Genomic DNA, 15,738 nt, shown 5'->3' with positions numbered 1-15,738 from the left:
AAATGAGGATTGCAATCCCAATTCAAAGTACAGGAACACGAATGCGCTGAAAAGTAATAAAAATGGAGAGGCGTGTGTTGGTCAGTTGTTTAGGCGAATTCACTGAGTTTAAGAGTTGATTTGTTAGCAATACAGAATTTATTCAGTAGTGGGTAAGAGACGCATGAATTATACATATTCATTTGCAGTATAGCCTACCGCATATGACTACAAACTTTACCCGTCAAAGTTCCTGTCGAGTAAGCAATCCTGTAAAGATTATTGTGGGCTCAGCGGCATGACAGGAATAGTTCCGTACGCAGCTGGATACGCTTATCACTCTAGTCTACTTTATTTCCTGCATTAAGAAAACTATGAAGTCATCAAAATACCTTTCGATAGACCTACTGAAATCAAATGACTTTCGAATCGAAAAAAACAAGCCTATGTGATGAATAACACATTGCTTGCGTCTGAGCTTTCTAACGATGAAATATATCGATGATGAAGGATTCCCGTTATTCGGCAGATATAGCCTACCTCAGATTTAACGTCAATCAGTATTACGTCAAGCGCATCGTCAGCATGGTAGACAGTGATTCATGCTTACGATAGAATATTGATTAACAACAATCTTTACATCTCGCGAAATGCTAAATGCTAAATTTTTTAAAAAGGCATTTGTTTAAAACACAGTTTAAAACAAAGTGTTTTAAAACGCCGTTCGTTTTAAATGCAACCCTACATGTGATACTGCTATTTCGAGTAATGCTCTGTTTGTGAATTCAATATCATCGAGAAGCTCTATGGATCTTGAATATTATCTCCGCACTAGCGAAATCTGGTATCTGCTGAGTTGGAGAAGTCGACAGAGAGCAAATGGATATTGGTAAGTGTTTGTCAACCATTTTCGGAGTGGTAAACCCTTCTAATGCTTACTCAACACTTGTATATACCCCAGTCCACGCAGTACCAAATCTTACGTAATCCTAATCGGCAAATTGATAAGCATTGGCAAGGCAGCATATTCAGGAAATGCGTAGCATGTACAATTACAAATGCGTAATCTCACCCGTCATTTAAAGGAAACATTAATATTAAAGTTCCTCAGTCAGTTGTACGAAGCGAGACAGTAATAGCCCTGTCTCTTCAACGTCCTTGATGGAATTACTTTCTTGGACTCAATTTCAACAAGAGCCCAAACTAGTTGCTCAAAAGGTATGTCGTGGCTGGCGCTGGGGACATTGATTCAAGTTCTGGTGTTCTGGAATCTGAAGCGAATACGAATGTATTGATTCGAGACGGATGGTGATAGATGATTTTTTCAAGTACTGAAATTATCCACTCCTTGCAACTGCAGCGCTTCGCTCCCTCTCTCCTATCCGCTATGCAACAACAATGCCACATCACGTGATTTCTATTCGTACATAGTATATATAACCCAATGTACAATTAAATAGTATATTCATATTGAAATGAACCCGAATATTTTCGGCTGACACTCGTCAGGGGTAATCGTCAGCAACTAGTAGAGAATTGGAAAGAACATTGTATATCAACAATCGTATCACAAAATATGACGTCACCAGCATGAAATTTCGAATGAGAGAGCGTTCAATGTACTATTTTTAGGTGATACACGAACTCCTTTTGTTGACAGAGTTTTGGTTGATGTATTTTGATAAAAGTTGATTCCAAGGCACACAAATGGAATTGTGAACGGCCTCGACCTACGATTCGAAATCGGTCGTCTCGATAATTATTCCATTTGTGTGCCTTGGAATCAACTTTTATCAAAATACATCAACCAAAACTCTGTCAACAAAAGGAGTTCGTGTATCACCTAAAAATAGTACATTGAACGCTCTCTCATTCGAAATTTCATGCTGGTGACGTCATATTTTGTGATACGATTGTTGATATACAATGTTCTTTCCAATTCTCTTCTAGTTGCTGACGATTACCCCTGACGAGTGTCAGCCGAAAATATTCGGGTTCATTTCAATATGAATATACTATTTAATTGTATATTGAAGTTCTGTACCTCCAAGAAGCTCTTCAAATAACCCAATGTGTATCGTATATTAACTCAGGGTGTGATACAAAACCTGTTGTTAGATTTATCCGTACCTTATATATGGAAAAGGAGAATGTCGTGTGTTGAACTGCTAGTCAAGAACTCACTCAAGACGTTCGTCTCAGCTATACTGCAAGTTGTCCGGAATAGTAATAACCAGTGTTGGGATGACTCGAGTCATGACTTGACTCGAGTCAGACTCGAGTCACTGTTTTCGTATGGCTTGACTTGACTCGAGTCCCCTTGCTAAAATGACTTGACTTGACTTGACTCGGCGTATCAGAAATGTGGATTGACTCGTGACTCGGAGCCAAATTCACGAGTCACTTTCAAGTCATCAAGTAATCGGTGTCGATAAATATCACTGTGTCTTCCATATGTTCGGATTGTTCGCGAAACGCCTCCATTGCTCTCTCACAAATAAATTGATCGCGAACGAAGTGATCGAAGCTTACAGCTTACGTTGTCGTAAACTATAAAGAAATTTAATAGCAAAATGACTATTTCTGTTCTCTGTTCCAAACCTCTTGTTTTAATAAAATAGAATTAGAATATAGTTTATATAGTCCTCAACCATTGGCGTAGGCTCGAATTGTATCATATCAATTTGTAAAGGGGCATGTATTGCATCAATTCGGTTCTCTATTCTCTATTATGGCTGGTAACTATAAACTGAGGGCATGCAATTACTTACGTAGTTTAACAGTGCTACGAATATGTGAGCGATACGGCTCCTTCTTGCGTGTATATTTAGGTCTATATCCGTTCATCGGTTCAGAATAAATGACCACTCAATATGTATTTCAGACATCATTCAATGATGTAATCATGCCTCATATTCCGAAAAGGCAACTTGACTTGAATTGTGACTTGACTCGTGACTTGACTTGACTTGACTCGACTTGACTCGAGTCACCTCCAAAAATCGAGTGACTTGACTTGACTCGAGACACCTTCGAAAATCGATTGACTTGACTTGACTCGAGTCAAAATGTGCAATGACTCGAATTGACTCGTGACTCGAAGGTAATGACTTGTTCCCAACACTGGTAATAACACTAGAATACTGTTGGTATACCAGCATACACGTTAAAGTTCATATGCGCCACTCGTGCCTTTCTCTCAAACGCGTAAGCAGTGACTAGAATCCTAGTAATTTAGGCCGTAGGACCTACAATGCATGGTGGATAACTGCCGTTAGGCCATGCTTGTCGGTAGTAGGCTTCAATATGTCGTTTACAGCCATTTATTTTCATGTCGCTTGCTCTCGTTTTCTAGACGAGTCTGATGTTTCGCATAACCGTTATCATTATAGCATGACTCTCGCATTTGACTTAATCACCGTAATCACAATCTTATCTTTGGACATTGATATTATTTGCTGTCATCCGGATGACGTGAATGGATTTTGCTCAAGCGTTAATGCTATGCACCTCCAGTGCGGTAATCACGGAAATGGCGTGACACAATCCGTTCTGGAGCGGCGTGGTAAAGCTGGTCCCAAAGGGGATAAAGGAGATAGAGGACAGGACGCTACCATCGATCATGACGAGTTGGAGCGAGTGTTTCAAGCTAATATTCAAGGTATCGTGATTACCATGGTTCGTCCGGTTTCTTCTTTAAATATCAATGTATGGCATCTTATAATATCGAGAATAGGATCATCAGGTAACGCTTAATTGCTTCAGATATTTTTTGATTATCTGTGTGTGTAGGCCTATTTGTGCGGCAGTTGACAAGACAGACGCCCACTTCTCATGTGATAATCAGGAACTGATTGCCGTCGTATATGTTAGATGGTATTACTGAGGCAATGCAGAGCTACATTGACCTGAAGGAAACTGTCGACCGCAATTCCAGAGAGATTGAGATATTGCGGGACGGTAAGCAGCTTCAAACACTGAATGTATACAAAACTATGTTTGTTTGTTTGTTTACATTACATACTACAGAATCGCGGCACAGAAGAATGACAGATTGCAGCAAAGTTGACCCAAATTCGTACAAGTCTGGCAACGAAAGTCGAGGTGTCTTCGAAATTTATGTGCCAGCTAAATTCGAAGCGGCATGTGATCTTAGTACGGATGGTGGAGAATGGACAGTAAGTATGAAGTGTTCATATTGTCTAAGTCAGTGGTTCCCAACCTTTTTATAGACACGCCCCCCTTAATGATGGTGAAAAATTTCGCGCCCCCTTACGTCATATCACAAAATCCACCCGGGATGCTAGTAACCTCAGCAGATTGTTTGATGGCGTGGAATGTTATGACTGTTGATGAGAGAATTAGAAAAATGAAATTCGGTTTATATCTAGAAAAACACGCGCGAATTGGAGGTAAATCGCGCAGGGCGCAAATTTTTTTTCAGTTGACCGCTTCTTCGCGCCGCCTTCAGATACTTTCACGCCGCCCAAGGGGGGCGCACCCCCCCAGGTTGGTGACCACTGGTCTAAGTTTTAGAATTCCGTTGGTTAAAATTCCAATCCATGCTCACGCTCACCTCTGGTGGCTCTATTAATATCCGCTAGAGAGCGATATATGTACGGTTGTATTCCGATTTCAGAGGTGGTCTGTAACGGAGTACTTCTACATTGTTCGAAGCAGGGATATCTAGAAACTTCTAGTTTCTAGATATCCCTGGTTCGAAGTAATCAAGGTGATGATTATGATTTTAGACTACTTGTACTCAACAGTTTTTAGGCAAAACTAGACCATGAATAATCACTGTCTTACGTAATTAGACATCGCTACTTATACCTATACTTGAGTAGATATTTATGACGTTAAGTATACCAATCATAACTATACAATACATTGACCAATTTTTGATGTGTTTGACCAAGAAATAAATTCGGAATTAAACAATCCCGAAGTTTCGTTTAAACATGAGATGAGAGATCATTCGAAAGTAGTAAATTGGCACCTAAAGGGCCACCTGTTATAGACTCAAATTAATTAGGTGATACAAAGACGCATGGACGGAAGTGTGGATTTTTTTCGAAATCATACCGAGTACGTCGTTGGATTTGGAGATGCCGCGGGGGAGTTTTGGATAGGTAAGTGATATCGCATCAAATTTGCTCTGAGTGAGTTATAGTTCCCGTGGGGTGAAACCGCATCTCGAACATTTCGATTTGCAGCGAATTGGATGGGCACTTACCATGTACACGCGATGGTTCACTAGACCGATGACGTCACCATCGAAAGCTATCGAACAAATCTAGTATAGACACAATTAATTGACAAAATTAGATCGGCAATAATGCAAAATTAAGTTAAAATGTATGACGAAGAAAAACGGTGAAATACATTTTATTTGACTGCCAGTGATCTTGGATCGCATGTGATGAAATCATCTTTTGAATTTCGTCCTTGCCGTCTTTCTCTTAGCCTTCAATTTAGGCCTTTTTTGAACTCAAAGTCACGTCGGGACAATAACTTACCTTGCACATGCTATTGTCTGCATGGTCCAGATCTGAATTATGATATGATAAGTCCCATTCCAAATAAATTAGGCTATCCATTTTGCACATTATTATGAATTTTCCTGATTTTTTATTTCAAGCATCGGGACTTTAGTGTCCTCGTATAAGGATTTATGGCATTGAAGGAAATAAATTTGAACAGGGTTGGACAACATGTACAATATACTACGAACGGCCACCAATTTCCAATTGCGAATAGACATGGAGGATTGGGACGGAGTGAAAAAGTTTGCAGAATATTCGTAAGTGTAGCGTTGCCTACATGAGCATTGTATTTAAGATCATTTCTATTTAAAGCACCAAGGATGTCTAGAAATCCCTGCTAAAACACATTGGTTACAGACGGCACATGCATTCGCGAAGAATCTAAAGTCAGAAAATATCCATTACAAAACGTAAATCTGTAATACTATAACCAAGATATGGAGGTAGTTCTGATTAGGAGGCGCCTTGAGATAACGATTTCTTCCAAGACTGATGACTTATTACTTTGCTCAGATTGGCCCCGTTGGATGCGGATTAAATGTATTTGCCATCGATTAACGTTGCGCTACGTTTGTATGCCCGTTTTGGGGTATTCCTTGCGTTTGTCGACTGCAATGGTCATTTGCACCAGGCCGATATTCTGGATATTTGGATTTGGTATCCGTCGACTAGTAGCCAGAGGGGGTCAAAGTAGTCAAGAAAGCTACTCAAGTAAAGCTAGAAGTAGCGACGAAAAAATACGAGTAGAAGTACTTCTTTTAAAAGCAGCTTGAAACTACTTGAAGTAGAAGTAGAATTGACTGACTTTAAATCTACTCAAGTAAGTAAGTAGTTGTGAAAAAGATCGTATTTCATTAGAATGGACCGTCAAAAGCTGCAATCTGAGCTATGCGAAAGGTGCAGACCTTGATTCATATTGATGCATCCAAGGATATAAATTTTTGACATCATAAGCATTCGTCCGCATCATGGAATGAAAATGATAACATTGATATGGAAATGCGATGCTAAGCTAAGCCTCCGTTTGCTCGCACACCCCGATTTAGAAAACTATCATGGTATGCGCCCTCCCCCATATTATAAGGCCCGTAGTATTAGTCGAAGAGCAATACTGAAAAGCTGTGTCGGATGCGGTGTTCACACTTTGCGCGATTAGTAAACGTTAATAAAAATATGGCTGATCGTAAAAAGACCATATGGTGTAGCTTTATTTTCGGGAAATATGAGCATTGTTACACTTGCTTTTATATACTTCAACATGTATGTTCTCCAGACAAAAGAACTGAAGCTAATTAGAACTCAAAGCATGATACTTGCAATTGAAAGAGAAATATAAATACTATTTCAAAAAAGCGGAACATATATATTTCAAGTCTTTTGTCTAGAAAGTTTAAAACAGGTCTAAAGCTAAATAAAAGTCAGAGTCCACTCTTCCAGATTAGGACACGCCATGGGTTGCTAGATTACGTTATGATAGGTAAATGCTAGATTGAGAAATGGTAGTTTCAAACGATATGATGGGTCATATATACTGTGATGAAATATTTCATATGGGCGGCAGTGCGGTGTGAACGGATTCGCGCAATCCGCTCCCTAAATTATATTCGCCGATACGTTCGTGAAATAATATTGGTCTAATGTGCGCGAAGCGCGACGAAAATTCTGGGCTCTACTCAACTTTTATGAAAATTAAATGTTTGTATTCCGTGAAAACAGCCCCGAAATTCCTCAGTTCATCTGTCTGATTGAAAGATTAAACTACTTCTACTTGACAAACTGAAAATAGCGAAAAGTAAGTAAGTAGAGCACAAAATATAATGAAGTGAAGGTAGAAGTAGCGGGAAATTATATCTACTTGAGTAAGTACCGAAGTAGCGGAAAGCTACTTGAGTACTTTAAAAACGTAGAAGTACTTCGTTATCGACCACCTCTGCTGGTAGCACGGCACACCTCCAGGCTTTTCGTAAGACACCGCTTATGTGGACGCAGGTGGCGAGGAGGAGCCTCGATGAAACTCCAACACCATTAGGTAGGAATTCTGAAGTTGACCTCGGTCGGACTCGCACCTGCATCCCATTGGTGTTGCAACCGCGGATTATACCACTGCGCTATCTTGCCACGTTGCGCTACTTGATTCGAAAGGTGCTGAAGACTGACTACTGGCGTCTCTACGTTACGATGGAAAATTAGTTAAGAGGCCCCTTAATTCGTCGTAACACAAACCGGATATACATCGTTGCAACACAATAGACAACGATTGGTTTCCCTGTACTGCGATTACCATCCGCTTTCATGAATAATTTCGTAATACGGTCTGATTTTGGAGGTTTAGTGGTGCCATCTGCCATGCCAGAAAATTCTGAAATTTTTTTCATTTATTTTCATATAATAAATAAAAAACTTTCTTCTGTAGCAATGCGGCTACTGGTTGGAGTTGAACCAAATTTGGTGAGCAGGCTTCAATTAGGTAACCTAACAATTTTATCAGAGCTTTACATATTGGGATCAATACATAAATATGAACTCTCAGTTATACCTTGCACAAATGTTACACGGAAGTATACGGTATAAATACGATTTGAGATGGGTTATACTTAACAATTTATTCGGCGCTATTTTATACCGCTCTTCGAAATGCTGAAATTTCATGAAGTTGATCCAGTGCTGGGGTGTTGCGAACAATTTATCCCCTCGACAGGGTGCCGCAAGGTCTAAATGTTGTGAACCACTTCTATAAGCAGTAATCACTCATCTGTTCGTTTTGTATTCTAATGCAAACTAGAGCAAACGCCATAGTTTGTAAAATGCGTCATGGTCGTTATTTCCCGTCCATTAACACAATTCGAACACAAGGAATTCAATATAGTAATCAGGTTACTTGGATCGAAGTTACCATATTCCGTAAGACACGCTAGGTTTTGGGTAAAGTATATATTCTATTGCGGTACGATATCTTAACGCGGATTTCGCATTATCCCGTACTAATTTCTACATTTACTTTCAAAACTATGACATAATCCGCCCTGAATCTTAAATTGCTCATGCTCATCCTACATTCTACAACCTCTACACCAGGGACCTTTCGTATAAAGCCTGCCAAATATCAAAAATTGTAAAATATTATCAACTGGCGTGCAAACCATATTTAATTTTGTCATATGTAGCGTTTCAAGCGAGAAATCACACATCTGCAGCTGGCAACGGCATCGGTTACGTGACGTAACTTACGTCCGTGATTCTTACGGTATTGGTTGCGAAGGGTATGAATTTTGGTCGCTACCGCACTAGACCTACCACCTAATGTAGAGGATATGTGGTACCGATGGATCAAAAATTACAAAATGATCTCTGGCCCCCAAATGTTCATCCTATAACGACAAATCTTTTGTTGGCTCAACACTTAGATGCAAGCTCTACATACCGCGGAAATACACATGAATATCCGCCTTTTCAAAAAATATTTATGAACATTCAAAATTTGTTGCTCGAACGTATCATCGGTTCCCACCAGGTGGGTGCAGGGGCATACCTTTCTTCTTGTGCACTATATAGTGCACTATATAATCTAACCTACAGCAAGTCAAAAAAGAATGTTTGGTCACTACCTTAGAAACATAGAGTAAATATTACCTCAAATGCTGGCAGAAAATGATGTTTTGATGTAGGCTCGAACTTACACATTTGAGGGTACATACATATTGCCCGCAAATCGACATTTTGACTTCGAAATAGCTCGTTATAGCGATAAAATACCGCAGGAAGAGGTGGTCAGTAACGAAGTTCTTCTACTTTTTCGAAGTACTCAAGTAGTTTTCTTCTACTTCTGGTACTTACTCAAGTAGATCCGATTTTCTCTACTTCTACTTCGCAATATTTTGTGATCTACTTACTCACTTTTCGCTATTTTCAGTTTGTCAAGTAGAAGTAGTTTAATCCCCAATACGGAAGGTAGCCTAGGGAATTTCGGGGCTGTTTTCACGGAGTACACTCACTTAATATACTTAAAAGTCAGGTAAAGCCCAGAAATTTTGTTGCGCTTCGCGCACAGTAGTCTTGGAGTGACAAGTATGTTTTCACGAAAGTATCAGTGAATATAATTTAGGTACAGGATCGCTTGGTTCCGCTCACACCGCATTGGCACCCATATCAAATATTTCATCACAGCAAATATGGCCCACCAACGTTTGAAACTACCGTTTCGCCATCTAGCAATTACCTATCATATCGTAATCTAGCAGCCCATGACTTGTCCTGCTAATCTGGAAAATCCGGCTTTTTTAACGTTACACCTGTTTTAGCAGATCACCTTTGAAGCTTTATGGACTAAAGATATGAAATATATTTTCCGCTTTTTAGAAGTGGTATTTGTTTTTCACTTTCAATTCCGAGTATCATACTTTGAGTTCTAATTACTTTCTGTTCTTTGGTCTGCAGAACATACATGTTGAAGCACGAAAGCTAATCTAGTAATGCCTCTATTGTCCGAAAATAAAGCTACACTAAATATAAATTTTGCGATCCACAATATTTGTTATCAACGTATACTAATCGCGCAAAGTGTTGACACCATATCCGATACAACTTTTCCGTATTGCTCTTCGCCTAAACTTGGGAGGTTATAATATGGGGTAGGGAGCCATGCCATGATATTCTCTAATATGGGGTCATAGTAAACAAAGGGTTAGTATCGCATTTTCATATCAATACTATAATTTGCATCCCATGATGCGAAAAAATGTTTATTCTGTCGAAAATTGATACCTCCGGGATGCATCAGTACGAACAAAGCTCTCTGCACATTCCGCATAGCTCAATTTGCAGCTTTGACTGTTCAGCCGAACGAATTAAGACTGTTTTCAAAACTACTTACTTACTTAAGTAGATTTAAAGTCAGTCAATTCTACTTCTACTTCAAGTAGTTTTAGGTGGCTTATGGAAGAAGTACTTCTACTCGTACTTGAGTAGATTTTTTCGTCGCTACTTGAGTAGCTTTCTTGACTACTTTGACCACCTCTCACCGCAGGTCACCATGATATAAGCCTCTCCTATATGTAGGCGTGTTTCTGTGGTAGCATGATTAGTTAGTTCAACGATTTTGCTTGATTTGGCTATATTATCAGCGTCCCCCACGTTGTAAATTTTGCAATTGAATTGAAAAAAGTCCACTGAAGATTGAGATTAAATAAAATTTATATGTGTCGTTTTATAGCCTGATACAAGCCATACACTTTACATTACAAATGATAGCTGTTTTGTTCGTGTCGAAGACTACACAAAAAATTGATCAAGTCGGTCGAAATATATTTTACACACCCTAAAACAAAACAAAAAAAACATCTGTCATGGACCCCATAGCTAGTGCTGGACAAAGTTATTTGCATGTGATGAAATATTCCGCCAGCAGTATGCATTTGTAAAGAAATTCGCGGAGTGTAATAATGGGATTATCATAGTAATTATTTTAAGCATTTTGAGTCCCATGTGTCTCATCGGTACCACATTTCCCCTGCGTAATATGTGCATCATTCAAATTTAGTCGCGTAATAATCGATCTCCTGTGGTTGCCTTGATCGTTTCCAAGTCTACTGTGTTCGGTACCATAGCCAATAAGTGACAGGCCCACCAAAGATGTTATGATGAGATGGCCTGATGATAAAAATGGGCCAACCCCGGTATCATGCAAGTCGGTTTGATGTCACAATTAAATTGGTCTGACACTAGATTTGTCTGCAACGCTATAAAGATCGCGGTATAGCGGTAAAGGTTATTGTCGTTGCTCCAGATAAATCGGAATCGCTTACACGTATCAAACGAAACTAAAACAATATATCATTTCGTGAGACGAACACAATTCCAAATTCGCATTTCGACACGGGACTCATTATTTTTCTCTGTGGATCTCATTTGAGACGTGTGGCTCAAGCTGCGGGAGCTGGACTATTCGTACCGGTCATTTCGGTACCTGGACAGTGGACGTATCAATGTCGAACGTTTTGGCTAACATGCGGCGGTTATTATATTTCAATGTCTTATCACCGCAAATCATTTCGGCCAAGCACACAGCCTACGGAATCGCTTGTTGCCGAAACGTGTGCCTCCTAGGGTGAAAATGCCCAGCGCCAAAATGCTGGTTCATATGAATATTCCCGGTCCCACAGTCTGCACAGTGCATGCTCCTAGACTAAAGCATCCAAACGGTTTTATACAATATCAGGTTGCCGTATATATATTCCAAAATCAAGGGTCATGGTAAACCGCGCGGGGTGCGAAAAAATGTTCAGGATAACTAAAATCTGCCCCAAAATGACTCTGTATTATGTTGATTTATCAGATAATTTCAACTTTTTCGATTTTGAAAACTTTAATGAAATGTTTTGCAAAAAAATATGGTTATATTATGTCGTGTTCGTCAAATCATTTGGCGAGCCATGAAAAATCATCTCGCGCAGACTTGGACAACAAGATAATTCTAGTTGTCTAATTTCACTAAATTAGAGCGAAATGCCAGTAATCTAATTCTAATCTAATTTGTGAAATGTTTGTATGCTCTAATTCTAATTCTAATCTAATTTGTGAAATGTACTTATGCTCTAGTTCTAATTCTAGTCTAATTTGTGAAATGTCCCTATTCTCTAATTTATGGTTTGCCTGAAAATGCATCTTTTACCTTGGTATCTTGTAGCGAGAATATCCCTCTCACGCAAGGAAATGCAGTGCCAAGCTGCCATTGCATTGCTTACACCAGGGGCGGGCAACATACGGCCCGCGAAGGGATTTAGTCCGGCCCGTGGACAGTTTTCCGTCTTACATGCCCGCGGCCACAGTCTGCCGACATTCCCAACTACTTGCTTACTATACGTCAGATTTTAGTGACTGTATCTTATTAAATACCCAATGTCGTTTGTGGTAATCATGGTGTCTGTAGACTGCAATGGTCATTTCACCAGGCTGATAGTTCTTATTTTTGATTCCATTACCGCCGACTTGTAGCACGGCACACTTCTAGGCTTTTGCAAGACACCGCTTATGGCAGGGGTTGCCAACTCAAAACGGGTCGCGGGCCACTTTTCAAATTTCGTAGAGGACGCGGGCCGCATGAATTCAATATCGAGATAAAATAGGCCACACAGTTGAACAACGACGCTATATCGTCACCTACTCAACCCTAATGAATTGATATTTTGGTAAATTTGGGGTACCAGGCTTATCGAACGCCTTGAAATCCTAATTAAGGATTGGGCCGTGTGGTAATTGATCAGAGAGAAGCAGACATGGCGGTGCTAGTATGGCAATGCTATACTCAAATCCACATTGCCTTCGTCATTATCGGCGAGAAATGGCTTTGAAGTGACATTGAGGTCGTTAAAATACATTCATGAAATGCGATTTATTCCTTGTATATGTCGATAAATCGGCGAATAATGTATCGGTTTAGCAATCAGGCCCGCCAAGTATTTAATTTTCCTATATCCGGCCCGCCGACTGGAGAAGTTGCCCGCCCCTGGCTTACACCATAGTGTCCTATATGGTGTCGACACAGGCAAATCGAACGCCTCAGTGAAATTGTATCACGTCACAATTTCCATTTGGCTACAGGCAATTTGACGGTCATTTTTGACCGGCTTGCCGAGCATTAAATTTGGTAAAACAGATATCAATCGAAAGCTGACTCTGCACTGATTACGAAAATATAAATTTTATCCCGCTCGTGGCCCTGGAACTCCCACAATCAGCCTCGAATTTTTCATTGTTATGAAGATTGGCATTGGGACGCAACAATGCTGTCTGGCGAAACGAGAGAGTAGCTCAAGAGAAAAATAGCCAGACAGCATTGTTCAGCATTGTTGCGTCCCAATGCCAATCTCCATAACAACGAAAAATTCGAGGCTGATTGTGGGAGTTCCAGGGTCACGAGCGGAATAAAATTTATATTTTCGTAATCAGTGCAGAGTCAGCTTTCGATTGATACCTGTTTTACCAAATTTAATGCTCGGCAAGCCGGTCAAAAATGACCGTCAAATTGCCTGTAGCCAAATGGAAATTGTGACGTGATACAATTTCACTGAGGCGTGAGATTCGCCTGTGTCGACACCATATAGGACACTATGCTTACACCGTACAGTCATGGTAGTTATTGTGACGAATAATAGCCATGCTGGCATAATAGCTTGTAGTCTGCGAACAACATGCTATAGTTTCGATCACAAACACAACGACATCAAAGAAAATGAGATAGTTAATACAGGCTTATTTACTTTCATGCCCTCAACTACACCAGAAAAAGAGGATGATTGCTTCAGCATGTGTAAATACTTTATTTCGCATTCTTCCGAAATGACAAATCAGATCGGCGCAAAATGTGACCTCGCGAGCCGCGTGTTGGTGACCCCTGTTATCGTGCAAAACGAGCCAAGCTTGATGTACAGACACTAACCATTCTCCATGATATGTGAATGCAATGTGATTTGAAATGAACTTGGTTTATGCTGTATTTATTAATCAATCACAATTTCATTTAATTTCCTAGTTTTTGCGAATTCAGTAATTCTAATTCTAATCTAATTCGGAAAAAAATGTGTAGCTTTAAATATAATTCTAATCTAATTTGGAAAAAGCTGTGGAGCTCTAATTCTAATTCTAATTTAATTTCAAAAAAAGCTGTGGAGCTCTAATTCTAATTCTAATCTAATTTGGAAACGCTGAAAATTTTCAAATTGTCCAAGTCTGATCTCGCGTGCCTATAGATTACATGTCAGGAAGAAACATGTTAGGCAACAAGTGAAACTGAACCTGTCATCTGGTTTTACATGACGGACCTGTAATAAGAGGTACCAGGACGAAACATGTTACCCAACCAGTTTATTTTTTACAGTGTATGGGTCTGCCGACCCCTGCTCTACACATTGATTCGCAGACATCGCATGATTAAATTTAAGATTTGTAATAAACCGTGAGGTGTGTAGATTTTTAAGATCACTGTTGACGTTAATGGCGGCAAAATGTTCTGAATTGCTTATTTCGGCAGAATAGTTTCGGAGACGAGCATCAATATATGATGCGAAGCCATCATATGTATTGTCGTATTTAATACCAAACCATCAAGAAAGCAACTTTTACAGTTTAGTCTTGAAACATGGCTAAATATATGAACACTATAGACTACTCCTTGTCGCTTCGACATCTTCCTGTCTTTTCATTGTATCGCATTTTTTGTGGTGTATTGAACTGATAAAATTGCTAATAAACCAATGATGATGATAAAAAAAACAAACACAGAAATCATTTATTGTGTATAGGCTTATGCATAATTTTTCAAATCACAGTTGTGCCGAGCAGCGTAGGCCTGCCCATACGTTCCACTGCATGCTGCAACAATGAGTCGAAGCAAGAGCACATACCCACAGTGTCAACCGTTCTTGATATACGCTGTCTTACAAAAGCCTAGAACGAAAGTGGGCACTGGGCATGCTGTAAGTTGGCATCTTCGGGATTATAATAAAGAATATCAGCCTGGTGTAAAATGAGCAACATTGACCAGTGATGCTGAGGCACCACAGACACTGAATAAACAACAACAACAACAACAAATTCAATCCACCTATATTATCGTTTTGTCCCGTTGAGCAGGCCTATATATTTTACTGCGGGGTCAAAATGATCAGTCCCAGATACTATTATTTCGTGACAGGCAATTTGATATCGGGGGACCTTGGAAAGACTACACTCTGGAAATAGATGGATATTCTGGAACGGCGGGAGACAGCTTATCTCCACATAATGGATTGAAATTTTCCACCAAAGACCATGATGTTGATACGGGGAGCGGTAATTGTGCGGAGAAGTTCAAGGGCGCATGGTGGTACCAGAATTGCCATTCGTCAAACTTAAATGGACTCTATCACAAAGGAGGACAGCACAAGTCGTACGCCGATGGTGTCAACTGGTCCAGTTGGCAAGGTCAACACTATTCACTTAAATTGGTTGAAATGAAAATAAGGACCACAAGTTGAATTACTATACTAACTTGGCAGGCTAGGCTTACAAGGTTGGTATGGCCACGGTCTGTTTCAAGGATCAGCGCAAATTTGCTTTGAATGAATAAATAATAATAATATAATTGGTCTGCCGGTTCCGTGCTCATTGACTAGGTGGAATTACGCGTAGGCTTATTCGCAGTCGCAGTCGGTCCAGTGTCAAGAAGTCAATAACCTTT

General features: G+C 39.8%; 2 protein-coding genes and 1 long non-coding RNA gene across 3 annotated transcripts in view; 2 read left to right on the top strand and 1 right to left on the bottom strand.

Moving 5' to 3' along the window:
• Positions 1-15,738, top strand: part of LOC145439693 (microfibril-associated glycoprotein 4-like) — a 62,309-nt gene that overhangs the window by 31,973 nt on the left and 14,598 nt on the right. The gene's annotated exons all lie outside the window — the stretch shown is intronic.
• The window catches only part of LOC145439715 (uncharacterized), a 129,356-nt gene that overhangs the window by 103,271 nt on the left and 10,347 nt on the right, over positions 1-15,738 (bottom strand). The window lies entirely within an intron of this gene.
• Positions 2,731-15,642, top strand: LOC145439692 (microfibril-associated glycoprotein 4-like). The gene is made up of 6 exons (XM_080317244.1): positions 2,731-3,640; positions 3,853-3,939; positions 4,009-4,157; positions 5,015-5,111; positions 5,683-5,782; positions 15,214-15,642. Exons 1-6 carry the CDS (start codon positions 3,286-3,288, stop codon positions 15,533-15,535), a joined length of 1,110 nt encoding a protein of 369 aa, XP_080173370.1. The 5' UTR covers positions 2,731-3,285; the 3' UTR covers positions 15,536-15,642.

This window comes from Botryllus schlosseri, chromosome 5, assembly GCF_051294905.1.
Source record: "Botryllus schlosseri isolate E-star chromosome 5, Bs_hap1, whole genome shotgun sequence".
Taxonomy (NCBI): domain Eukaryota; kingdom Metazoa; phylum Chordata; class Ascidiacea; order Stolidobranchia; family Styelidae; genus Botryllus; species Botryllus schlosseri.
Note: the sequence above shows the minus strand (reverse complement) of the source record. Positions and strands in the feature narration are given on the sequence as shown.

Excerpts from the sequence above, each read along its gene's own strand:
- LOC145439692 (XM_080317244.1), top strand. The coding sequence starts at position 3,286 with ATGTCGTTTACAGCCATTTATTTTCATGTCGCTTGCTCTCGTTTTCTA. Across the intron at positions 4,158-5,014 it reads CGGATGGTGGAGAATGGACA|GTGATACAAAGACGCATGGA; the intron begins GTAAGTATGAAG and ends CAAATTAATTAG. Across the intron at positions 5,112-5,682 it reads CGCGGGGGAGTTTTGGATAG|GGTTGGACAACATGTACAAT; the intron begins GTAAGTGATATC and ends AAATTTGAACAG.